A 27,314-nucleotide genomic window follows, 5' to 3' on the forward strand; every position below is an offset into this window, starting at 1 on the left:
TGCAATGCTAAATACAACTATCAGATGGCAATGCAAATGGAGGCTAAATGCAGATATCAAATGTCAATGCAATGCTAAATACAACTATCAGATGGCAATGCAAGTGGAGGCTAAATGCAGATATCAAGTGTCAATGCAATGCTTAATACAACTATCAGATGGCAATGCAAATGGGGGCTAAATGCAACTATCAAATGGCAATGCAACTGGAAGCTAAATGCAGATCTCAAGTGGCAATGCAAATGGAAGCTAAATGCAGTTATCAAATGGCAATGCAAATGGAGGCTATATGTAGATTTCAAATGGCAATGCAAGTGCAAATATTAGATGGCTATGCAAGTTAGGCTAAATACTCTAAGTACAACTATCAAGTGGCAATGCAAATGGAGGTAAATGTCTACATGCTGGTATTAAAATAAATGCAGCTTTCAACAGATACGGACAATAGAGGTTGACTGTGATGATCATAGGTTTTAGCAATAAGTAAGAATGGAAGTGCAAACACGTTTTGAACAGGAGTGCTAGGAGAGAGATTGCTTGTACTGTCAATTGGGGCATTAAGCTGGCCAATCGAGAAAGTGAGCATTCAGTAAAGGGAGCTAGAGGGTTAAATCAGACAATATGGGTACATTGAGAATGCACATATTGAAGTAGGAGGCACGTGGTAGTACGGGTACAAGCAGTAGGTACTCACATTTAGAGTTACACCTGTGATATTTTAGTACTGCGTCTGCTGAGTCCTGGCATGTCAATAAGTAGGGCCTGGTGTGCTGCGAGGGGCAGAGTCCATTGCCGTGGTAGTCCTGGACAAGCACGGGTAGGCGTAGGCCTTAGTGGTGGAGGCCGGCTTCCGCCTCCGGTTGCGGGCAGTAGCCTATGGAGTCGTTACTCCTGCGGTTTCTAGGCAACCCAAATAAACAGATTTGGCACCCATGTGCTGGCGGCCATTTTAGGTCACGGGGGAGAGGCGTGTTTCTGCAGCAGGCCACGTGGCCATGGGGGGGACAAAGGGGCAGGCAAGTGCTACGTAACTCTCTGCTGTGAAGAACAGCTGATGACGAACAGGCGTCGCGCTGACCCTGTAGTCTTGTTGCTGCTCGGCTCAACCGTGCTGCTCTTGCAGCCCTGGAAAGTGGTTGGGCTCCTGCCCAGCTGAGGATCCTCTGTGCTGGGCCGCAGCCTGCGGCAGGGATAAGACAAATGTTTCAGGGATCTTGCTGGTGATGAGTGGGGTCTAGTACGGCCAGAGGTGCCGGCCCCAGGCCAGGACAGGCAAAGACAAGAGTCGGCCTTGTTCCCTTAGGCCTTGTTCAAGAAGGCCGGCTGACGCCATAGAATTAATAGGCACACTGGCCCAATCGGAGCGGACTGCTCTTTCTCGTTCCTGGTTGCTAGGCAACCATGTCAACTATCACAGAGAGCGGCCATCTTAGAGCCCCGACTCTCGTGGTTGATCGTGATGGATGTGGAAGGCATCTGTCGTACCAAGAGTGTCGGATTGGGCTTACTGGTAATAATAAAGGGTATCAGACCAGTACAGATGATTCCTTATCATTGTAGGCATCGGGGCGACGTCGGAGCAGCTAGGCAGTGGCTTCTAGGCCACGGTCTCGTTGTGGTTGTCGACGGCGGGTGACGGTGAGGGCTCCTGCCCTTCCCAGACGGCAAGGCAGGCAAAGGCCAAACAGTGTTTGCCTTCGCCGGCGCAGTTGGCTCAGGGCCACCGATTTCCGTCACGACATGCAGACCAGGGTACTGGACATGCCCTTGGACGGAAACAACCTGTTCGGCAAGGCAGTGGACGAGTTACTGCAGGCCATCAAGGCAGACCAAGACAGCCCGTGCCTTGGGCACTCTCCATCAACGACAAACGCTCTTTTCGGACCTCCGGAGGCAAATCATAAGGTGCTTCCAAAGGATTCGGCGGCAGTTCCTTGTCATACCGCCAGGCAGCCCGCTCCTCATTGCAGGAAGCCTACAGAGGCTGCAGCAAGGCCGGTGGATTTCGTCGCCTAAACAGGACTGAACCTGGCATGACGTCGAGCCCCCACCTGAGCACCCCGGCGGGAGGCCGGCTGGTAAACTTTGTTGGCGTGTGGGAGTCCATCTCCACTGACCGTTGGGTGCTGGATGCCCTGGCCCACGGGCACACTCTGGAGTTCCAAAGGAAGTGCCCCCGTTTCTCACCTGTGGCCAGGAAAGAAAACCACGTTCCACAGCTGCTTCTGGAGGTACGAGCCATGCCGAGAAAGGGCGTGATAGAACTCGTCCCAAAGAGACTCCGGTCCTCCGTAGTATATTCGCGGTACTTCCTCGTCCGAAAGATGAACGGCGGCTGGGGGCCCATCCTAGACCTTTGCCACCTCAATAAGTACATAAAATCCCAGAAGTTCCGGATGGTTACCCTTCAGCACGCGCTGGGACAGCTGGAGGAAGACGATGTCCTGTCGTCGCTGGACTTGGAGGATGTCTACTTCCACATCCCCATACACAAAAGACATCGAAAGTTCCTACTATTCGTGGTCCAAGGGTGGCACTATCAGTTCAAGGTCCTGCCCTTCGGGTTGAAGTTGGTGCCAAGGGTCTTTACCAAATGCCTGGCACTGGTGGCGGCGCAGCTGCGCCTGCAGGGGATCCACATGTACCCCTACCTGGAAGATTGGCTCATCAGAGCAAAGTCAAGAGAATTCGCCGTTGACCACACAGCGAAGACCGTCCACCTGCACACGGAACTGGGACTCTCAATCAACTTTGCGAAGTCCCACTTGGTACCGTCGCAGGTTGTCCTGTTACTGGGAGCCAGACTCGACACAGTGGTGCGGTTGCCTTCTCCGTCGGAGGAGAGGACGAAGGCCATCCTGGGCAAAGTACAATGGCTGTTGACCATGAAAGTGGCCAGGGTGAGGACCATCAAGTCCCTGCTAGGCATGATGTCATCATGCATCTACCTTGTGTGTCTGTGCAGGTTGCCGATGCGGCCACTGCAGGAGTTCCTCGTTGCCTGTTGGATGCAAGTGGCAGGAAGCTTCGAAGACAAGATCTCCCTCAACGAGACACCGATCCGGTGGTGGGGCACCTGCGCGTATCTCAAGGCGGGCATGGACTTCCGGACCCCAGCGCATCAGGAACTGTGACGACGGATGCCTCCCTGGAGGGATGGGGTGCGCACACCGGAGATCTCCACACAAGAGGCCTTTGGCTCCCGGAGGAGAAGTCCTGCACATCAACGTCCTGGAGCTCTGGCCCGTGTTCTGAGCCCTCAGGTCTTTCCGTCTGTCCCTCAAGGACAAAGTGGTACAGGTCTTCACCAACAACACCACCATAATGTTCTACATCCGGAAGTAGGGGGGCACCAGATCCCCAGCCCTATCCAAGGAAGCGCAGGATCTGTGGCACTGGGCCTTCGCCCAGGGGATGTTCCTGGTTCCTTTACATCTGGCAGGAGTAAAGAAGACTGTTGCCGACTCACTGAGCAGGGAGCTGCGCTCTTGCCATGAGTGGGAGCTTTGGCAGGATCAAGTGGATCTCCTATTCAGACGGTAGGGCAATCCCCAGATCGATCAGTTCACGACGGCAACGAACAGCAAATGCCGGAGGTTCGCCAGCAGGTTTCCCCAACTGGGGAGCATGGGCGATGCATTCTCCTTCCCCTGGGATGGCCTGTTCCTGTATGCGTCTCCGCCGTTGCTTCTGCGACTCATCTGTCAACTCAGACGGTCCCAGTGCAGGGTGATCCTCGTCGCACCTGCGTGGCCGAGGCAGATATGGTTCCCGGACCTTCTGGACATGTCAGCGTCCCCCCCCAGTCAAACTGCCGACGGACGCAGATCTTCTCACCAGGGAAGGAGGCACCATCCTACATCACTACCCGGGATCGCTGAACCTGCAGGACTGGAGGTTTGGAGGCTACGAGATCCCGGCAGACTGCAAGGAGGAGTTTGCAAAGGCCAGGGCATTCTCGACTCTTAAGTGCTATGGACATAAGTGGAAGAGGTTCTCTGTCTGGTGCCGTGCACAGAAGATCAACCCTCTATGGATTACGGCCCCTCAAGTGCTGCTGTACTTGCTGTCGCTGGCCAAGGCGGGGCTGGCACATGTCTCCATCAAAATCCTTCTGGCGGGTATCTCATGCTACACCAGAACTCTGGGGCGGTCGTCGTTGTGGTCTCATTGCCTGGTGAAGGAATTCATGAAAGGACTGTTCTGTTTGTTCCCGCCGGTGAAGGCTCCGCCCTGGCGTGGGAGCTCAATGTGGTGCTGACCAGGCTCCTGGGTCCGCCATTGGAGCCCTTGCATTCGGCACAGCTGAAGTTCCTATCGTGGAAGACCACGTTTTTTGTGGCCATCACCTCCGCACGACGAGTGGGAGAAATCCAGGCCCTCTCCTGTAAGCCTCCATATCTGACATTCCACGAGACGAGGGTAGTACTGAGGACGCACACCTCCTTCATGCCCAAGGTGCCATCAGACTTCCATCTCAACGAGCCCTTGGTGCTACCTGTTTTCTCCCCCCGTCGCCTTCGTCGCCGGCTGAGAGGACTTTGCACTTGCTGGATGTAGCTAGAGAGCTGAAGTTCTGCGTGGACCGCACAAAGAGTTTTCGAAAGACATCACAGCTGTTTGTGAACTTTGGCCCTGTGAACCAAGGGAAGGCCCTCTCAATGGCTTCCATTTCCAGATAGCTCTCCGGCTGCATCATGCACTGTCACCGGTTGGCAAACCGACCGTTGCCCGGCCGTCCGAGAGCCCATTCAACCAGAGCGATCGCTGCTACTACGGCATTCCTTTGTGGTGTGCCCCTGCTGGACATCTGCAGGGCTGCTACGTGGAGGTCGACGCACACTTTCACGAAATTCTACTGCGTCGACCGGGATTCCAGGGAGGAGTCCAGAGTCGGCCAGGCAGTTGCGCAACCTGTTCGCTTGAAGGTGAGCCTGGTGAGGAGGTAAGAGCTGCTTAATATTGAGTTGTTGAAATGCTTAATGTTGAGCCTTGCCACCTCCCATGGTTGTGCATGTGTGTACTGCTATGTATTCTTGTATTCATGAGCAGGTGAATCCATGCCAGACCCCATGCTGGAGAGGAAACACGTTACTTACCTGTGACTGTTGTTCTCCAGCATGGGTCTGGCATGGATTCCCATGCAAACCCTCCCGCCTACCCCTCTGCGGCTCTTCTCTTGGTCCTACTGGCACTTTATGTGCTACCAGATCTGAAGATGGCTGCCAGAGGAGGGGATTGGGTAGAGGGCAGTCATTGGCTGGGGGCAGTATGACCCAGAGCTCAGTGATTGGTTGTTAGGAAAAAGACAATTCAGAAATTAAACAAACTGTTTTTTTCTTTTACCGAGGATTCCCAGCCTGACGATGTGGAATATTCATGAGCATATGAATCCATGCCAGACCCATGCTCGAGAACAACAGTTACAGATAAGTAACTTGTTCCTAACCCCTACAGCACTCTATTGTAAGATAGTTTGTGCTGGGTCTAGGAATTTTGAAAAGACTAGCAAAGTCAATTTCACTTTACTTTCTCTGGGAAACAGTAGTTTATCCCAGATAAGGTATTTAAACCTTGGGACAGCCTGATAGGCTTCCCCTGTGTCACTGCACTGAGGGTGCAGGGTGACACATATGAATAGATGCCTATGGAGTTATCTTAAAACTCCATAATCAAAGAACACGAAAGTAAAACACACATCAAAATACATGAGAGAGTGGGAAAAAGGCTCACACTCTCTCCAGGTAGAAGAATCAAGTCCTCAAAAGCCAGCAAAGTTGCTGGGGGTCCCTAAGGTGAGGGAATTAGCACATTTATGAGGATTCTCCCTAACCGTCTGTTATATTAAAATAAGATTATATTAAAAACATAATCCATTATTACCAGCCGTTCAGGAGAACTGCAGAAGAGGTAGCAGAATTGCTGCAGACAGAGGTTTGATGACCAAAGGCCCTTTTGCAGTGTTTAGTCACAGTTGGGGTGGGAGAAGGCTTTGAACAGGATGGCAGACAACGCAACGTAAGAGACAATTGGTTGGTCAAAGTATGAAGACCCTGGGACAACTCTCTAGGATGATGGAGGTAATTGCAAAGAACGAGTAGGCATGAGTCCAGAAGTGCGTTTTGGGGCCAGTTTATTTTGAGAACGCTGTTCCGGCAGCAGGATCTGTAACCAATGCCCTGAAAGGTGGCTAGCTGACAAAAGCATACATGGCTACATTGCACTACTTCCTCAAGGCAGCTTACAAAGAGCAGGGTTCGACAGATGAATCGGCAGTGATGTTGCAAAATGGTCACCCTCTCTAAAGGCTACCAAATTCTCCTGCATGGACGATGGTCTCAGTACCGGCTGCCAGAAGGCTTCCACAATGACAAGCAGCCGCAGGGGTCCGAGACTCGTAAGCCCCACGTTGGAGAAGATGTCTGTGGTACGCAGCACACAACCTCACTTGGAGTTCCAGGTAGAGCATGAGTTTCCACTTAGTGATCGCAGGATGCCCAGTCTATTATCTTCACCGGAGCACGTGAAGGCTACAGGGAATGCTGAACTGACTGACCGCCCATTCAAGGAGAAGAAAGGCCTACAACTGGTTTCCTCTGGTTGAAAAGAGAGCATATCACCTTCAGGATTAGATGGCAGCAGCTCTGCTTCCTACAGAGCTTCCTTTGGGTCAGTCCCAGGGTTCCACAAAAACAAATATCTTGAGATTCCCACAGATGTATGTACCCTAGTCATCTAATTGGGGATGGGTGGCCATTATTCATCAGAATCGAGAAGACCACCAGTAAAGCCAGCGTTTAAAAGGTAGCCATTTTGACCCCTAGAAAGGATTGAAAGTACCTTATAGTAGAAGTGCTTACACCATGGTGCCACCATCAAACGCTGCCACCAAGCTGCTCTGAACACAACACAAACAAGCAGACTGAGTAAAAGGGCAATCCTGCCCTGGTAGCCTTATGAGCTCAGTTAAGTTTAAAAAGAACTTCACTTCCACAAAAAGGAATTACAGGCATCGGGCCGATCAGCAAAAATATTGTGCATCTCACAAGGCGATGCATAATCAACAAAAAGGGGGACATTCTCTCGAATACTGGGGATTTTTGGTAACAAGGTATTTGTATCAGGGTGGTTTTGCCCAGCCAGATGTGGAGCTGTTTAAGGGAGTTTGAGTACCTGTTGTGTTACTTATCACCTGTCTGCTTTTTCTGCCTTTTCCCAACAGTGAACCTTGGACGTGCTGCCTTCGAAGCTATGGCCCTAATTGTTGACCAGATCCACAAGGACTTGGAGGGGAACCAGGACCAACACGGCCGTAACCATTTGTTGGCATCGTACATCTACTATGGCTTCCACCTGCCAGGCACAGAGTTGGTGCCACCGGCTGCAGGTGAGTGCTGACTTGCATTCGGGAGACATCTGTCCACCATTTCACTATTATCTGAACTCCGACTGTTAAAACAATCCAACTCGTGTCCCCTTCTTTTTGTGATCCGCTGTCTTGATTTTCTTAGGTTTTATGTCTCTGCTTTGTTGGTTTTTGATTTCTTTTCTTCCTTAACTTTCTTACTCCTTCTTTCTTTTTTTCTCTTTGTGGACCATCTCCGTTGAGCTGTGCACTCTAGGGCCCCAGATTAAGGCACAACGTTAGGCAGGGAAAGTAGGATACTATCCTCAAATGTAATAAATAATACGACTCCGAGCTTCAGTGTTTGCTGTGCCCAGTATCTGTGCTGCATTTATGTTCCAGGGTTATATGTTGCACCAGCCTAGCTGTGAAGCAACAAAGTGCTGTACAACAAGGGGATATAGTAATAGGGTACACAAATATGGATACAGTTGGGTAAGTCCTGATCCAGCTATCAAAAATCTATCCAAAAGAGACAAAAATGAATGCATGAGATATGAGAAGAACAAATATGTATTATAATTGCCAGGGAAATATCTAAAAAGCCATTCAAACGTATTCTGAAAAATGGCTGGTTTTATAGTGTATTTTACAATGGAAAAGACAACTAATGTTGCAAATCGTTTATTTCGAGGGGATTGTGTCCTCCGACGTATTCCACATCTATGACCGTAATCACCTCAGCTGTGCTGTAGGGATTACTGTCATAGATGTGGAATACGTTGGAGGAACATCCCATCGAAAGAACGTTACCAGGTAAGAAAGTAACTTGGTCATTTCAAGGCTTCTGTTTCGCCTGCATCATTTCCACTATAAGCGTTTCCATGCATTTCCTAACTCTATTGGTTTAATCTAGCCACGTGATTAAACAAGGTTAATACATCAGCACATGTTCACATGCTTTCAAATTGGGTGGCTCTCTCGAAATCATGCATCAGCTAAACGCAATTTGCAATTGGTTGCTTCATAAGATGTAGGAGTGGAGTGAATGATTACGTACATTTCAACCAATCCCTGCGTGAGGTGACACTGAGATTGTAACCTGACATCCATTCCGTTAGCCTAAGCTGTTTGGCACCATTTTATCGTTGTCATTATGGAAGATTTATCTCTGGTACAGTTTGCAACTCGTCGTTGGAAACATTGCTCACATGTCTACCATTTCTCATGATTTCATCTACCCTGCCTTTGACCTTTAATGCTCGGCCTTAGCTGCTTGCGAACTTCATTCTTTTAAAATGACAAAGATATGTGTATGCATTTACATGCTTATGTGTGTGTGTGTCTATAAAGTCTGTGACTTCATGATGGTGTCTTTATTTCTATTATGTTCATGCAGTGAGGGTTGTGTGAACCTCTGGAAATGAAATCAATTTTACTCAATTAATCATACTTTGTGTAATGGCTTTCTGCATAACCTCTTCATTAACAAATTAAGCCTTATTGGTGTACATTATCCTACATAGGGCAGTGTTGTGCCTTGTTCATTCTGCCTTAAGTGACATATCTTCCAACAGTTATTGCTCTGTTCCTACAGGCTTTTGACCTTCATTGTATTACATTTTGACATAATGCTCAGGAACGCAATTTATGTCTTTCGAATACTTCCCTGAGAACGCACAAAGACCAATTAATTTTGACCAATCATTAGGCAGTGTTCTGTCCTTTTAGTATTGGGGTCTGCTATCTCTTTGTTACTCTTTCGTGACCTCACTACCGCATCTCGAGCTTGGAAACTGGTTTGCCTCCACTGGTTTTAGCCAGTCACTATGCAGCATTTTAATGTGTGCTCTTGAAAGTTACAGTTGGAATGTGTGTTTGCTTCCTTGCAAAGGTATGCCTAACATTTTCTGCTGTGGGGGTGAGGATTTTCATCTTTGTGAGGTGACTAACTAGATTTTGAGGCTTACATGTACTGTGTGCTCAGTTGAGTGTCGAGGGCTACTGTCACTCACTATTATTGTTAATATGTTTTATATTTCCCTAATTGATGTGAAATCCAGCTATGTTCACTATGGCATGGGGTTATGTTTGGCTATAGGGTGAATACACTATGGTTCACTAAATCATGACTGCTCGTGCTTTATTGATCCCCCATTAAGGTGTATGTGGGTATGTGTGGTGTTGCTGCCGTCCATGCTTTTTGCTCAGTTCTACAGGGATTTACGTGCGCATTTAGGGCGCTGGATGTACTCTTCAGTGCTTTTGTAATCCCCTGTATTCTCATACTCCCCAACAGTGCAATTAGGATAGACAACTAAGGGTACGCTTTGTTGGACACCGAAGGAGGGGGATACAAGTTATGGATGGAAAGGCAGGCCAGTCTTGATTATTTTGTAGGTGGGCCTGTAGCTGTGTTCCTGCTGAAGCTACATTCGTCTTGAGTTTGTGTGTGATTTGCAAAAATTGGTTTGACTTGTTCCTTGTGTAAAAATCTTTTACACCAACCTCTCTCTGCTGCTGTGGACATTCAATATTTAAATACTAGTGTAAGGGTGCAGAGTCTGACACAATTGTGGCATGGTGGTTGGCAAAGTCTTTTATTAGATGAAAATAAAGGAGGAAACACCCTAACTGTCCCCAATACTAACAGCATTTCCCTGCCTCAACTAAAAATACTATGGCATTTGTCAGGATGTCCAAAGTAAAGAGTGACACGTCATGTGTCAAAATCCTATTTTTTTCCCTTACGTTTTTAACTTAAACAACTGAGGGGTTTTCATCGGCAGCTCCATGTTGACTGTGGTCTCTCTTCCTCCGGTTAACGTGCCGTTTGTAAACAACATAAAGTTCCAGGTTTGCCAGGTTTCTCCAAAACACAGTTCACAAGAAATGTTCCTTTTTTATCACCCTGGATTATCTTTGGATATACTTCTTTTCTTATACAATTCCTACACCCTGAGGTGACTTCATTCACAAGGACAATAATGGCAATTATCTATCAGTAGGAAAAGGGGCTACTAGGTAACCCCCCAGCACTCCACATAAGATGGTGTGTGCTGGATCCACAAAGGGAAAAGGTAAGTAAAGTCAATTTCACTTTACTATTCTTGGGAGCAGTAGTACACACAAGAAAATTTATTAAAACCTTATGAGAAATCTAAAGGATTTCTTTGTGACACTGCAATGAAGGTGCTGCGTGTCACCATACAAAAAGTAGATGCCTATGGAGTTTGTCAGACTCCAAAAATAGAGGAAACACATCATCCAAATCAGTTCAAAACACATGAGGGAGTGAGAAAAGGGTCCCTCACTCACTCCAGGTTCAAAATTCAAAAGTCCTAAAGTCCAGCAAAAGAGCTTGGGGTCTCTAAGGTTGAGGGGAATTAGCACAAAAATGAGAATTTTCCCAAACACTGTTGGTGTCTTATTTAGTCTTGGCGTCACCTATTTACTGCATTAGTATCTTAATGTATATTATTGATAGTCTTTAGGGTACTAATGAATGTTTTAATAGTTTGGTTTTCTGCCATTTTGTTTTTGGGCCTTTCCTTTGTTTCAGGAAACCATGAGCATGGCTTAAAATATCCATTGTGCACACACAGGTTCAATCTGAGCCTAGCCCTTCACCCTCTGGATTCGATGGGTTTGGTGTTGACCAGTTCCTAGCTCTAGATAGTTCATTGCACATCCTTTGTGGGTGTAACTGAATGTTTGTTGGTTTTAGGGGCCAACATGTTTGACTAGCCACTTAATCCTTTGTTAGGAGCCGTGCTGTGTGATTGAAGGGCTAGCTTAGGACAGCCCAATAGTGCTCTTGGTTTATTTAGGGGAAACCCTGATTCTGTCCTCGGTTCTGCTGGATTTTTCTTGCAAGGCTGCAGGTTTGCTTACCTGCTCGAAGATTTCTGTATTGAAAAGCTGCTCCTGCATTTGAGACATGGTAGCTGGACTTGTGCCTCATTACCTTAGTTCTACTTTGAATTGGTGTCTGTTTGATGTCCTTCCTGTGCTGTCCTCTTCCTCCACTGGGTCCACCTCATTGGCTTGGCTTTCTGTACTGCCTTGGTCATCCCCCCTTGGTGTTGAAATGTTGAAAGCTGTCGTCACTCCGGTGTATTGGGCACCAATACCCAGTCTCCCATGTTTATTTGGCCCAGCCTGGTTCGCCTCCACCGTTGTCTTCTTCGTGGGACTGTTTATTGCTGGCTGCCTGGCCCCTTCTTTGTCCACCAAACCGTCGAAAATCTCCATGTTCCTCCATCTTCTAGGAGCCATTTCAGCTGTTGCACTTATGGTTAGTGGGTCCCACTCCTGGGAAGACCAATTGTTTTTTTAGTTGTCTATGTAGTCGTTGGGCTGGGGTACAAGTCCTGTAAACTGCACTTGTAAGAGAAGAGCTGTACTCCCTGGGTTGCTTCTGCTATTCAGTACGTACTTATGGACCCTGGGTTGGAAGGTTATTCAACAATACTTCAGGGGGTCCCCATGGTACATGATCAAAGGTCTCTGCATATCCCCTTTGAGCACGCTTTGCCATTCACTTGTATTGGTCCGAATCATGCTGTGCTTGCTCTCTTCCTGGGACTCATGGGTGGTCTAGTACCTGGGGGACTGGAACTCTTAGTGAGGGCTTCATCCGACATCCCCTGGGTTAGGTTTCTGCCTTATCCACATCTCTGGGCACGGCTGTAACTGCGGCTATGTCTACAGACTGGGAAATGTTTATTGGCTCTTCCTTGGCTCCAAGGAATTTTGGAATGTTGGCATCTACCAGTAATTTTAAATACTTTACACTCCTGTATAAGGACATGTCTTGATATGTTACACTTGTGGTTACATTTGTATATTTTTATTTCAAGTAGTGTAATGTGACTTAATTGCTGTCAGTCTTGTTGTATCCTGACCTTTGGTGACCTTGGGACTTGGGTTTTAAAGAATTAACCCTCCATTCTCCCTCTTGGTTGCTGTATTTAGTGTGCTCTGTTGTTAGGTAGATTTTTCATTTGTATGCCAAATCTCCTTCACCTGTGCGACCCCCCCAGCACTTTTTGCTGGACTCATGGCTTTTTCTATCAGTCTCCTGTAAAGAACCCTATGGATCCCTCACTAAATCCCTGCCTAAAGTCTCCTCCCAGGTGGCCAGGGAAAGGCAGACGCTTCCTGATCCTGACCTTGGGGTGGTATATTGCGGGAGGATCACCTGGGAGGAGATGGGGCCCAGGGTGTTGGGATGAGATACAGTATGACATATTGTCATTATAATATCCCTGACCCACAGAAAAGATATAGGACTCTGGGTTCAAGTTCTGTCAAATCTGAGCAAGTCCTATTAGCAGAAGGATCTTCTAAGGCATTTCAAGATAAACACCCTCCTTACTCCCAAAGTTATAATGTGAAAGGATCTAGCAAACGTGTCTTAAATCAAATGTCTTCGGGTGCCTGGCCTTGAGCTGCTTCGATCGGCATGTCTGCCTAAGAGCTCCCGCCTGGCCCAATTCGCCATTCATAATAAATGCCACTTCCAGAGCCCGTCGGAGCCCGGAATCGAAGCTTTGGATAAGGGAACCCCTTCTGCAGCTGCTGCTCGAGTGGGTCCCAGCTCTGACGAAATTCCGACCTAATGCGGCCCCTCACCAGCTCCGGGACTCACTCGGCAGTAAAATGGCCGACGCATCTCCATGACCCGGAGGCCTTCCTTGAGGGGGAGGGGCTGGCATAACATCGATGCCGAAAAGCCGTCGAGTCTGATGAGGCAACACCAGCTTGTTCGCTGCTCTCCATCTGATTTTAAACTGCTGCTAATCCATAGAAAGACCTACCAAAAATGACTACGGAGCTCCTGCCCCGGCACCCTCCGAAGCGGAGCACCGCGGCAGCCACAGAAGAATTCCGGGCTCACGGATATTCCCTGCCGACTGACTCCCCCTCGCCATTTCCCAGTCAGCTCTGAGTTCCTCTGCTCAGCCGGAAATCAACTCCACCAAAATCAGTCGGAGCTGCAGGGTAGGATCAGCCCGCCCAGCTCCCCTGCTTCGGGCGTCCGGTGCACCAGCCGAGGGCTCCGCCATCCGGCCCGGCTGTCGGAGGGGGCCCCTGGACCATATCCCCCCTCCGCGGGCTGTGCCCCACTCACCGACAACTGCAGGACTCCTGCCTGAAAGCTCTGATTCCCTCTCTGCAAGGATCGGCCCGCTCGAAGTGGGTCTCAGTGCTCTCCCGCCCGGACCTCCACGTTCGCGGCTCCCCCAGCCGCCTCCCGTGTCAGGCTCCAGAGACACTAGCCCCACGGGCGCCATTGACCCATCCACCCACCCAGACTGCTATCAACACGCAGGATCCAGCTCCCTGCTCCTCATTGCCTATCCAGCCCCCCCGCACTCGCAGGGAGGACCCCAAATCCACCCACAGATTCCAGAAAGAGTAATCCATTCCTCGAGGCAACCTCCTGGATGAGCGAGAACATCTCGGAGCTGAAAATCCACACTGCACTTGCCATTGTCGCCCTCCAGGAACCACATCGCACCAGCACCTGAGTGATGAGGTGAGGAGTCGGGGGGGAGGAAGGCAACTGGGTATGAGCCAGGGATGGCCCTGGATTGGGCACCCACTAGAACATTGACCCCAGTACCAAGAAAGACTATCAGCGGAACGCGCTGGCCCTGAACCCCAAACCAACACATCCTCCCCAAGACCCAAACTCACCATAGCCACCCAAATGTCCCCAAGAAGCATACCAAAACTCGCTTCAGCCGGCAGCAGCCACAGCAGGAGTCGGTGGATCAACTCTAAGCCCACAATTGAACACACGAAAGAGTAGCAGAAACTCCCACACAGAAAGCAAACCACACCAATTCACTACCCACAAAATGTCTAAAAGCGGGAAGGCAGCCAAACAAACTGATATAGCCACCCTCATGACCACCTCAACCACTGAAAGGGCTAGAAAGATGGATCCACCGGAGGGCCCCAGCAAGAATAATGCCCCTACACCAGCTGCATCTGAGCCCAACCCACCACAAGCAGCAACCAAAGCCGATCTACAAGATCTATTATCAGCCCTGACCAGGGAAATCCAAAAAAGCGCCGAAGAAGTCACCAAGAAAATCAACTCTCTGGATAAAAGGATGGGGGAGGTAGATCAACAAACCACTGAAATAGAATCGGAGGTCTGCGACCATAGATTCGAGATTGAACATAATAAGGACAGAATAGCTGCCCTCGAGAGGAGATGCAACACCCTGGAAGCAAAGCAGGAGGACTTAGAAAACCGATCACGAAGGAACAACATCAGGGTTCGAGGATTCCCTTCCTCCATCCCAAAGGCAGACCTAAAATCCTACATATCGGATCTCTTTAGATTCATAATCACCCTACCGGACAACTCCCCCCTGGAGTTAGACAGGGTACACAGAACAATCTCGAGGAAAACATCTACATTCCCCCCCGGATGTGCTGGCGAGGGTTCACTTTTTCCAAATAAAAGAGGATATAATGCGGGAAGCAAGGCAGATGCGACAGATCACCTTCCAGGGATCGACAATCTCACTGTACCAAGACCTGGCTAACTCAACTCTCCAAAAACGGAAGACCATGCGGCCATTGACAGTCTGGCTGCGCAAAAGGAAAATCCCATACCACTGGGGGTTCCCTAATTCAGTAAAATTTATTTGGGAGGGATCACAGAGACAAATGCAATCAATGAAAGAAGCGGAGAAGCTTATGGGCCAGACAAGAACAGAGGGGGAGTCTGAATCCGAAGACGCAAACCTCCCCCGCCGGGACAATTCTCCGGGAGGAGTATGGTAAAAAACCAGCAGACGGCATAGACTCCGGGGTCCCCCGAAGAAAGACAGTAACATAGGCTGAGCACCCTGCAATGACCCCATGGGTCTCTGGCCCTCACTTCTCAAACAACAATCATTGAAAACCAACGACGAAACAACATGTGAGAAGAAAAGTCATGTTCCAGCACCCGAACAAGTGCGCGAGCAGCGATAGAGCATTGCCAAAGTTCATCTCGACGGCCCAGTTGGCCGACACCAAGCATATTGGTGCCACCAGTTTCCAGGTGGCAGTAGGATGACGTTACTCCTACCAGTTCAAAGTTGGGAGGGGGGGAAAGGGACCAAATAGGACAAATTCTACGTCAGGGACTTTAATCATCTCCAGCTACGTCCTTGCGTACAACACCACAACATGCAATAACAACAAGAAAAATACCACCTCAATACATCCGCAGAAACCGCCGCTAACCTCACAGAACCGATTAGGGGGAATGAAATATGAGGCACACTCAACACAAAACAGTAGGGGATGGCTGATACAAACGAAATAAGAATCCTATCCTGGAACATCCAGGGGATGAACTCACCAAGAAAACGCAGATCAGTGGAACACCGACTGAGTCAACTATCCGAAGACATTGTCCTACTTCAAGAAACTCGCCTACTACAAGTAGATGAACACCGTATAAGATTCAAGAGATTTAAAAAAGCTTATTTCGCCACATCAGGGGAGAAGAAAAGGGGAGTAGCGATATTACTTAGCGACAAGGTCCCGCGGTCTAAGACCACCATAAGGAGAGATCCAGAGGGCCGCTATCTCCTACTCAAAGGCTTCTTCGAAGAACTTCCCATCACAATCGTTACTATCTACAGTCCCAACACATCCCAAGGCAGCTTCATCTCGGCCCCTCTCCCAACCATCTTACCCTTCCGCGAAGGCCACCTAATCATCGGCGGGGATTTCAATTCCACGCCAAACCCGCATTTGGACAAAACGCTTCCCCCCACAAACGCAGACTTCACCCATGCCCTATCCCTAGCTAAACTGTTCAGAGAAACAGAGACAGTAGATGTCTGGAGACTATTCAACGACAATTCACAAGACTATACGGACTACTCCAACATTCACGAGGGCTATTCAAGAATAGACTTTATTCTTATCTCCGGTCCGATGTTCCCTTGCGTTAACAACGTTGCCGAAATCCATACCGGCATGATCTCTGATCACGCTCCAGTCTGCGTGAACCTAGCCATATCGGGCCAAAGAAACCCTATCGAGAGGTATTGGAAAATAAACGACTCCCTACTGCTAGACATAAGCATCAGAGCAGAAGTGGAGGACACGATAATCAACTACTTCAAAGAGAACACCACTGAATCTTCTCTCATCAACATCATCTGGGATGCAATGAAGGCGGTAGTCAGAGGCTCGCTAATCGGTGCAGGAGCGGAACAGAGAAGGATATCAAACATTGCAACAACTAAGCTGGAAAAAGAGGTGTTCCAATTAGAAACTCAGCTAAAAGCTCGCTACACCAGAAAAACAAAGAGCCGTGAGGAAAGCGAAAATAGCTCTAGAAATGCACTGCACCGAACGAACGGCCAAATCACTAACATAAACAAAACAGTTCCATTACAACAAAGGGAGCAACGCAAATAAAACACTAGCGCAGACGCTAAGAACGATCCACGGCCAAAACAACATTATTAAGCTACGAAGGGAAGATGGAAAGCTGCTGTACTCCGAGAAGGATAAAATCAATGAACTGCTGAAGCGTCATAAGTTAATAATGTCCGGAGATCCCACGGTCCTAGACAACCTACCGGAATACCTGAATGCCATGTCTCCCCAAAATTCAACCCAGCTTGAATTCCTGGAAGCCCCTAGCAATACTGAAGAAATCATCGAATCCATCAAGACCCTCAAATCAACTGCTCCCGGTCCAGATAGCCTATCCGCTAACTTTTACAAAACATTCACCAGAATCCTAGCTCCCCAGCTGGCCGCCCTATTTAACTCCTTCATATCTACAAAATCAGTCACAAAATCAATGGCCGAATCGATCACAGTCCTGATGCACAAACCCAGGAAGGATCCCGAATGACCTGACCCCTACTGCCCGATATCACTCCTGAACAATGACGGCAAGATCTTTGCCAAAGTACTAGCCAGAAGACTGGGGCCGGTCCTCCAGCTCTTAATTGACCAAGATCAAACGGGATTTATTCCGGGAAGAGGGACTCATGACAACATCAGACTAACAATAAATTTAATCGAAAGTGTCCACAAAATGAAGATGGGGATGGCCGTGATCTCATTAGACGCTCACAAAGCCTTCGACTGGGTGGACTGGGGCTACATCCAAGCGGTTCTCGAACACTTCGGCTTTGGCCCCAACTTTACCACATGGGTCATGGCTAATTACCAAATCCCCACGACACAACTGCGAATCAATGGCACCAGGTCAGGACACATACACATATCTAGGGGCACCAGACAGGTCTGCCCGCTATCACCCCTAGTCTTTGCCCTGTCCATGGAACCCTTCGCCGCCAGAATTAGACAAAATGGGAGCATAAAGGGGATAACGGTGGGAGACCTAGAATACAAAATCGCGCTATACGTGGACAATGTATTAATCACTGCCTCAAACCTAGAAACATCCCTGAGTGCGCTATGGGGGGGAAATCAGGGAGTTTGGGGACTTATCAGGATTCAAGGTGAACCTATCCAAATCCTCAGCAGTAGCCATCAGCCTCTCCACGCAAGAAAGAGATTCCCTATCCCCACTGTCACCAGTCCCGTGGGCCAAGGATGCAATTCAATATCTTGGGGTCCAAATCACCAAAGACCCGACATGGCTGTACTCTCACAACATCCCGCAACTGATCCGCAACCTGCAGATCGACCTCAAAAGGTGGAAGCAGCAGGAAATCTCATGGTTCGGGCGAATTACCGCAGTCAAAATGAACCTGATTCCCAGATGGCTATACCACTGCACAGCACTACCAATACAGATCCCATGTCCAGCCATAAAAGCTTTACAAAAGAAAATACTAGAATTTGTGTGTGGGGGGGAAAAACCTCGAATTAACAAACTAATTATGCTAAGGGGGAAACCACAAGGGGGATTGGGAGTGCCTGACATGGCCTGATACACCCTAGCCGCTCAACTATCACACGCATTCTGCTGGGTGCAAGAAACAGACCTCCAAAAAAGTCCTGGTGTCCGGTCCCACTACATGATCTCCCACATCTACCAAACATAAAGCCACAGGCAATTAGCGGTCCCCTATTAGCCACGACTGCAACGGTCCATTGCTGGAAAGCTGCAGCTTGGAAATGGGGCATACAGAGCGCCTTGGGACCCCTGACCCCCATTTGGAATAACCCTGAATTCTCACCGGGAAACCCCCTGCGGGATTTCCAAGCCTGGGCGAAAGGGGGCCTGGGTAAAACTAGTGACTTTGTAGAAGAGGGCTCACCTATCACGTTCGAGAGATGCAAAATAAAATTTGGAGAGGGAGAGCGGGAAAGATTCCACTATACCCAAAAAGACACTGGATATCCCACAGGATAACCTGAGAAAGATGCTCTAGAGAACTAACAGCGCTGGAGCACTTGCTAACAACACCAACCAGCAGGGGCAGGACCTCGATTATCTATCAGCTCCTAGACAGATCAGACCCGGCGAAAAAAAGATGCATGCTAGAATGGGAAAAGGACCTAGGGCGAGAAATCGCTGGGACAGAATGGGGAAAAATATGGGACAGATTGCATAAAAGCTCACAATGCATCACGCCCAGGGAAGGGGGTTATAAACTTTGCTATAGAAACTATATCACCCCAACTCAAATTCATAAGGCCAACCCGGAGATCCTCGATACCTGCTGGCGCGGTTTCCCAGTCCCCGGATCACTATTCCACTTGCTTTGGGCCTGTCCAAAGGCAGAGTCATACTGGAAGGAAATCTTAAGACATCAAAGACATCACCGGTCTCTCCATACCCTGGGATCCGGGAATCATCCTACTAGGCGAAACAGGTGATGAAGCATTCAGGACAAATACCCCGCCTATGCAGTCACCTAATACTAGCCGCAAAAATCGCAAAGGCCCGACTATGGAAGGACGAAGGTGGCCCCTTGATTGCATTATGGTGGGCCAAATGTTGGGACATAGCAGTAGCGGAGAAAATCACGGCAATACGATCAGGTTCCCTGAACAGAACATTGAACATCTGGGACCCATTTATGGACTATGCGGCCAAATACCCAGTACTCACAAAGAGACCCCCACTCACGAGATGGCTCCAATGTAGCCCACTTTACTGATACCCGGATCTCATTCAAAGCTCGCCCGTGACAAGATCGACACCCGCATGCGTCCCAGATGGACCATGATCAATAGCTAGAAGGCCAGCAACAATTCCCCCCAACCCACAAACATTCTGAGAGACATTCCACTGTGAATTAACTTATAATAATTGCACTGTTGTATTTGACATATTGCCGTGAAACATAATTATTGCATTGTTGTAATTGATATATTGCCTTGAAAAAACCAATACAATGTTGTTCTGAAAAAAAATCAAATGTCTTCCTCTGTAACAACCAATTCAAAGAGTCAATATTTTAAGAAGGAAAATCTACCGTTAAATGTAAGTCAATTTTTAGAAGAACTAACTTTGTTGAAGAAGACATAAAGTACTGAGATGAGGAAGAGGGCTCAAGAGACGTGCAGTTGCAGTAGTCGGCAATTATGCCTAACAGCCCACACCTGAGAGAAACTGGGAGGCATAAAAGGCTCCCTCGGGTGCAGGCAATTGATAGACGAGGAAGGAGCTATGACTGTGACTAGAATGTGAGCTGTAGCAGCAGTAGTAGAAAGAAGATGACACAAAGCTGGCAAACCATGCAGAAGTGGGAGAATGAGGGGGACGCCGGAACATGGTCACAGCAGATTTCACCTGCTTGTTCTGAGAGGGTCCTGCTTGTTCTGAGAGGGTCCTGTCCTGTTCCCCTAAACACTGAAGTGCTGAGGCTACGCAGCGGAAAGCGTGCTGGAGGGCTGTCTTTCCCTGTGTGAGCCTGATTGTTTTGCAGCGAACCTGTTAGAGACCGAGACGAGGAGCAGTTCTCAAGCCTTGGGTCTCAGAACTGAGGGGGGCTCCATAAACATCTGGTCGTACCATAGACTCCTTCAGAGAGGCAGGGTGCAGGTCCCTAAGAAGCCAGAAGCAGTAGAAGCTGTAGCAGAAGTTGTGCGATCAGCAGAGCAAGTGTTTAGGAAGCCGTTGAGTGATGCCGGGCATTCTAATACCTTGTGTGAGCATAGCTGGCAACAGTATTTATTTATTTTATACATTTATAAGAAGCGCACATAGCCCTTAGACTTTGAGTTAACCAGACAAGAGGTAAGTTCTCTTAGACTGTACAGTACCTTTGGTTAGAAGAAATGGTTCCAGCTGGCTTCTGTTCCTGTGTGGCTCTGCAGATCCTTTTGCTCCTGTGCCTCAGTCGTGGGGACAAGAGGGAGAACTTCTCGGGACTCCTGCAACACAACGGGCTGGTCGGCGACAGCAAAGGGCAAACTTCAATTCAATATGCAGGATTCTCCCATTCATTCCAGCTTATATGCCAATCACACAGCAGGGTGGCTGTCCTTGCCGGACAGCCAGCCGGCCAATCACCTTTGGGTACATTCCTGTAACCAAGGGGATTAAGCACAGGGAGGTTTGGGCACCTCCCTCAATTCCTGCCCCTGCCAGACGTACTGGAGTCAGAGGCATACCTTTTCATATATAAGAAGTTAGCGTATCTACTATTGAAGAAGAGAACCAGCATTGTCCAAGCCAAGCACCTCACCATATTAAAAGTGAAACCAAACTTTCTCAGAGTTGAAAAGCAATCTGTTACGGTGAAGTTGATAACAGTTCTAGTGGCCTAAGATGCATATGTGCAAGCATTAACTGAAGCTAAGAGAGTGGCACCAAGGCTTCTGTGCAATTACTTGAGCTGCGAAAGTTGGTGAAGGGAAACTAGCTGCTTGTAAAGACTATTTTGAAGTTGCCACAACCTGTAGTGCCATAGGCTGTGGAAGACCAAGAGAAGTGGATCTCAAGGGCAAACGCAGGTTGTTAATGTGGCAGACATACAAGAGAGTCAAATAGGCTGCCCCTATTGAAATGAGTTATTCAGTGAGGAGTGTTGTGTCTATTTAAAGTTGTTGAAATACTTTGAAGTATATCTTGTCGAAGACTGTCTTAAAATACAAATCACTGAGGTTATGGTAGTAGTCCAAAGTACTGAAGCTGCGGTGGTATATCTGGTTGTCAGTGGATGCAAAGTTGTAGTAGTCAAAACAAAAAGGAGTACTTTGAGACAAAGGTGACTGTTCTAATAGGGAATGAAGTAGAAGTGACGTTGCTAAAGTTAAAGCAGCAGCACTAAGAAATCATCCTTCCAAATATACCATTGTCAACCCTAAAACGGTAACCAAGAGAATACTAACTGTTAACCAAGAACTGTGGATAACTTGTGGTTGTGGATTTGCATTTCTTTCAAACTGTGGCAAGTCTTCTTGAGTAGGTGACAAAGCATCGTGGCTGGGATTAACATTGGGGCTATTTGATGGAAGTGGGAAGTGGATATTTTACCAAGGAGAAGAGATTTGCCAGCACTGGAACTTTGGTTAACAAACTGTCGCATTGTCTTTGAATCATCAAGAACTGACTTGAGACATTTCTTTCTTTGACTGAATACTAACAAAACTGTCCTTGAATTCTGGCGAAGGGAAGTCCCCCATCAAAATAGAAGGTTATTCAGAGACTGGGAATGTTGGTCAATTTATGTTGTATTGCCATATCCATTCTTTGTGCATTTGTTGCTTAGTGCGAGGGCCAGTTATCCTGTGTTAAAGTGTTTCCCCTTAGCTTTGGTTAGGCAGGGAAATCCTCAGCAGAGTAGAGATAGTGAGGCATTTTTGAAGACATATTTGTTAAGAGTAAAATGGCATATGGTAACACATCATCAAACAGTTGTCTGCCTCGCATTACTGACCCCTTAAAGTAGTCAGTCGGTTTGGAGGGATGTAGCCAAAGGGCATTGTCTGGGCCACAGTGACTGCTCATTAGGTACATGTTTGCTTCTTCTACTTGTGGTTGCTCATCTGTGTGACTGCTTCCATCTTTCCAACAAGGAGTGACATTACTACCTGTTATAACCACAAGAATATTTCTTTTATTGTCACGGGACACACAGCAGGTGATAATTAAATATGTGCATCACAGTAATATCAGGAGGATTTGGATAGGAAACAAAATGCGACAAATTCAAAAGCCAACGGGGCATCCATGATGTAAACATTGTTAACCAGTTGTCGTCCTCATTGATTCCTCCTTCCTTTTCCATATCAACAGTTAATTTGGCCATCTGCTCTATAGCAAGAGTCAATGTCCCATTGTCTGCATTGTTGGGAGGCACGTAGGTGCAGCAGGAGCTCCCAGTCTCCCTGCAGACCTCGCCCTCATTGATGTAATCGGGTGAAGCACCATGCAGTTTTAGAGTGCCACAAGCCTGAGCCATCGAAGCTCCTTGCGATTTGCATTTAGTCCATGCTCAGTTTCATTCAAAAGTTCCATCGTACGAGCTGAAGCCATTTAGAGCTGGTTGCTACTTGTATTCCAGGTGCCAGCAGTGAGGTGAAGACTAGCTCAGTCTTAGTAAAAGGCAGTACTGGGCTGGCATCTTTTCCAATGCTTCAACAGCTTCCTTTGAAAAAATATCTGCTTTGTTTGTTTCTTTGCATACTAGGTGAGTCCAAATGTCCTACACTTTTTTTGGGGGCTGTTTAGGGGACTGGGATCCTTTTCTGGTCATTTGTACATGCTTTTCAGGAATTACCATTACCAGTGCATGTAGAGTGACCAAGGTGCAGAGGCCACGTCATGATGAAGGCAAATAATGCTGGGCTTTACTTCTACACTGCAAGAATATATCCATTACTGTGGATGTTCCTTCATTCACTGCTGGCATCTGGTACGTCTGGTTGCAGTTTTGATTGCTGCCAATGGTCGTGCTTCCTTTGCCTCTGAAACAGATTGAAGATTGAGTGAGTTTTTGTGCTTTTGCAGGTTGTTCATGCTGATGCAAACTTGTCAACATATTCACATGTAATGCCCACACGTTTCTACACAGTTCATCTGTTCGTTTCATCTCTTCTGTGAATCCCTTTAGTCCCTCAAGTGTTGAATACTGCTTGCCCTTTGCCCACTTCTTGTTTCAAAATGTTGCACCTTCTATGACCACCAATGGTTTTTCTAGACACTAGTTGCCCTCTTGCTTACCCAGCTTTCACATTCATCTTTGCATCTCATTTCCATTTTTATGTACGCTGTGTCCTTGAAATTGGACCTCCACTGTGCCGGGTACCAAATGTACCAAGCACTGTGCCTCTCAATTCAGCACTTCTTGTGGTAAGAACAGTGTAGGGGTACCAACCGCATGTGGGATAAGCCCATATATATGGCATGATTCATTTACCTAGGCCCTACTGAATTCTTTCATGAGGTTATACCAAATATTAGTACCCCGGCGAGAGACGATCAGAATGCAACAATCATTCTGATTGGCTCTCGCCAGGTCCTTACCCGGCCGGGAATCCCTCCGTCGGGATTCCACGGCCTTTGTCCCCGGCGGGGGGCGTGGCAGCCCCTCAGCCAATGAGGAGGCTCGAAGCGGGGCCATCCCCGCTCCGAGCCTCCCCGCGGCTGAGAGGCTGCCTTCGCCCCCCGCCGGGGACTCGGGTAAGTCTTTTTTATTTTTGATTATTTTTCCCTTCCCTTCCCTTGCTCCCACCCCCCCAACTTACCTTCTTGATCCTGCATCCCCGGCGGGGGAGGAGGGAAGCCTCCAGCCGTATGGAGACTTGGAGCGGGGCCATCCCCGCTCTGTGCCTCCACACGGCTTGGGGCTTCCCTCGTCCGCTCCCGATGGCCGCCATGGAAAGGGAAAATGGATTCAGTTTTCCCTTTCCATGGCGGCAGCCATTTTCTTGGTTGTTTCTTTTTTCTGTCCCAAAACGCTGCAGCATTGAAACACCGCAGCATTTCGGGACAGAATAAAATTGCTTTTAGTACCCCGGTCTCGCAATTTTTGCGGCCCGGGATACTAATAGCAATAGAACCCTCGCGGCGTGGGCATTACCGACTCTGGTAATGCCCCGGGGCCTTCGGTAAGGCCCTTGCTTTGCTCGGGTCCTTACCTATGGGCCACGGGGCATTACCTGAGTCGGTAATGCCCCTGCCGCTCGGGTTCTATTGCTTAATTGGTTCCTTCTGAATGATGTTCATCGAACAAGCTATGTGCTTTGTTACACACTTGTCTTCTATGTCTAATCATTAGGCTATTTCTAAGTGCATATACATTTTCTATCTTTGTCATTATGTTTAGCACCTCTAAGTCCTAATCTTAGCAATTCTGTTAAGAGGATAGAAAGAAGAAAAGAGAAAAACAAACAACATATGTCAACACATTTTTCGCATTTCTATGACTATTTTCTTGAGCTTTCTCCATATCAATTGTTGCACTTGTTCTTTTATGCCCGAAGGGCTTTAACTTCATCTTGTTATTGTTCTTATAGTCACTTCTTATACTCAACTTTCGTTGTTTGTTCCAGTATTGCAGATGGTTGTTCATCATAGGTGGGGAGCTGTGTTTGTGTCTTTCAATAGATCCGACAAGTGTACACAGGCACAGCGATCCTTGAGATTTGCAGCTGTGGGCGTCAAATGCTCCACCTCATAGGGACAAGCAAACTTTGAATCATTCAATTTTCACCGGTGCTGCCTTGCTAAACCTTGTCTTCACGTTGTAGCTGAAGATGTTCTTCTGTTGTGGCGCCTTGTTGATATTTTTGGGCACTTTTGTTTGCTCTGATGTTTATCTGTGAAGAAGCACAGGTTGGCATATTCTTAAGATAGTCATTGAATTTCTCTCCTTGCAAATTGGCACTGCGCTGCCTGTCTGACACTGTTCCTGAGGGCACATCTGGGGAAAACATTCTCCTTCCAGTAACCACCTCATGGGGTGTGAGGTGGTGGTCTTTGCTAGGCTGATTTCTTAAACTAAATAGGGCATGGGGCAGGCAATGTATTTAGCTCTTTTTAAGGGTGTCACACCATTTAGCTGGTTTTAATTTCAGCAGACAATTCAGCCTCTACCATCCGGTTTGCCTGCAGGTGGTATGTATTGCAAAGCTTGTGCATAATTCTTAACAGTCGACTGGCCTCTCCCAAGAATTCATTCACAAAGTGGGGACCATTGTCCGATTTCAAAGTTTCACAAATACCCCATCTGGGAAAGACCTCCCTCGCCAAGAACCTGGCAGAAAATATAGCATCTGCACCGACGCAAGGACTTGCCTCAATCCAACAGCAGTATGGCGCACAACCACTAATACATACCTGTATGTGTCTTTCTTTCCCTCAATACTGACAAGACTGAGGTGCTTTTCTTTCCTCCTAACACTCTCTCCCCTTCCCCCTCCTGCTTTCATCCACTTTCCACCTTCCAACCTCCCCATCTCGACCCACGCCTGCAATCTCGGCCTCCATTTTGACTCATCTCTCTCCTTCTCCAACCACATCTCTCTAACCTCTTGTGCCTGTCGGCACCATCTCTTCAACATCCGCAAGATCCGCTCTTCTCTCACCTTCCATGCTTCTAAACTCGTATACGAGGGGATTGGGTCCTCCGACGTATTCCATATCTATGACATGTAATCACCACAGCTGTGCTGCTTCGGAAACTTTTTTCTGCGTCCTGCGTCGATGACATCGATGCGCCGCGTCGAGGACCTCCTCCGACGTCATCCGATGTGATAAGTAGGACGTATGACGCCCGTAGCCTCAGTTCTGTTTTTTCCGTGAACGTGTTGCTTCGTGAATCTCGGTTACGCCTCGACTCTTTGGAGTTCTGTTCTTCTCGGTTCTTTGAACCTGTTTGTTTTTGTGAGAAAATCCTTCGTAAGAAGATGTCTTCTACTTCGTCTTCGACCCGCGTCCGGGCTTCAAGAACTGCGGGGAGTGTGGGTCCAAGATGTCGGTGACGGACTCGCACGACGCCTGCCTCTGGTGCCTCGGGTAGGCCCACGACACGGATGACTGTATCGACTGCCAGTCGCTCACGTCCAAAGCCTTACGGGAACGTAAGAAAAAGTTGTCGGTAGGTCGGGTGTCCAAGCCCCGGAAGTTGAAGTCTGCGGGGCTTTCGACGGATGATTCGAGAGGTGACTCTCCGCGTCGTCGTCAGAAGTCTCGTGGGTCTCCTTCTAGGAGTCGGTCTCGTCACTCCTCGGCCTCTTCGAGGCATTCTCAGAAGCGCCGACAGTGGTCGTCTTCCAGGTCCTCTTCTGGGGACTCTGCCCGGCACGTCGCTTATCCCACCAGCCGTGCGATGCCGGAGGAATGGGCTTCCTTCGGGAAGAAAATGCTGGCGATTCTCGAGTCGCAGGGTACTAAGCCGTCCGCACCCCGAGTGGGGTCGGCCGTGAGAGGTCGAGAGACACCGCTCGCAAGAGTGGTCGGCACGAGTCACGGGAGAGGTCCCGTTCGGACAAGGGGACTCGACGTACCCGTTCCAGGTCCCGGTCCTCGACGCGTTGGAGACCGTGTGCACCTGTGGTGTCTTCGAAGAAGACATCGACGCCTGGAGCGTCGAGGGCGTCGACAGGCTTTCTCGAGGCTCTGGCTCAGAGAAAGTCGTCGAAGCCGTCGACGCTCAGGTCGTCTAAGGACACGCTCGGAGCTCCGGCTTCGAGGACTGTGTTGACGCCGTCGATGCTGGCGGCGTTGCATCTGACGTCAACGCCGATTTACTCGACGCCGATCCTCTCGGCGCCGATGCCTGTTCTCTCGACGCCGGCGCCGATTTACTCGACGCCCTCGACGCCTTTCGAGGCCGGGGTGTCGGAGGTACCCCGTGGCAGGGGGGAACCCCCTAGAAAGGCTCTGGTTAAGAGCAAGCACACTCGGGTGCCTTCTTTTCACCACCTGGAATATATTTCGCAGGTGGATGAGGATTCTGATGGCCTGGTTCCTAGTCAGGTTCCAGATGAGATGGTCTCGGGCCATAGCCAATTTGACAATTTGAGGCAGTCATTGCATGATGCCAGTGGACTGGAC

The 27,314-nt window shown here is 48.5% G+C and overlaps 1 protein-coding gene across 6 annotated transcripts in view; it reads left to right on the forward strand.

Annotated features, from left to right (window-relative positions):
* The window catches only part of DOCK6 (dedicator of cytokinesis 6), a 1,219,180-nt gene that overhangs the window by 541,599 nt on the left and 650,267 nt on the right, over nt 1-27,314 (forward strand). For all 6 annotated transcript variants that reach the window (XM_069604231.1, XM_069604230.1, XM_069604232.1 and 3 more), the window contains exon 21: nt 7,223-7,387. In XM_069604231.1, coding sequence (XP_069460332.1) covers nt 7,223-7,387 — 165 coding nt within the window. The remainder of the gene's footprint in view (nt 1-7,222; nt 7,388-27,314) is intronic.

The sequence above is a fragment of the Ambystoma mexicanum genome, chromosome 3q, assembly GCF_040938575.1.
Source record: "Ambystoma mexicanum isolate Mex_15411 chromosome 3q, UKY_AmexF1_1, whole genome shotgun sequence".
Lineage (NCBI taxonomy): Eukaryota > Metazoa > Chordata > Amphibia > Caudata > Ambystomatidae > Ambystoma > Ambystoma mexicanum.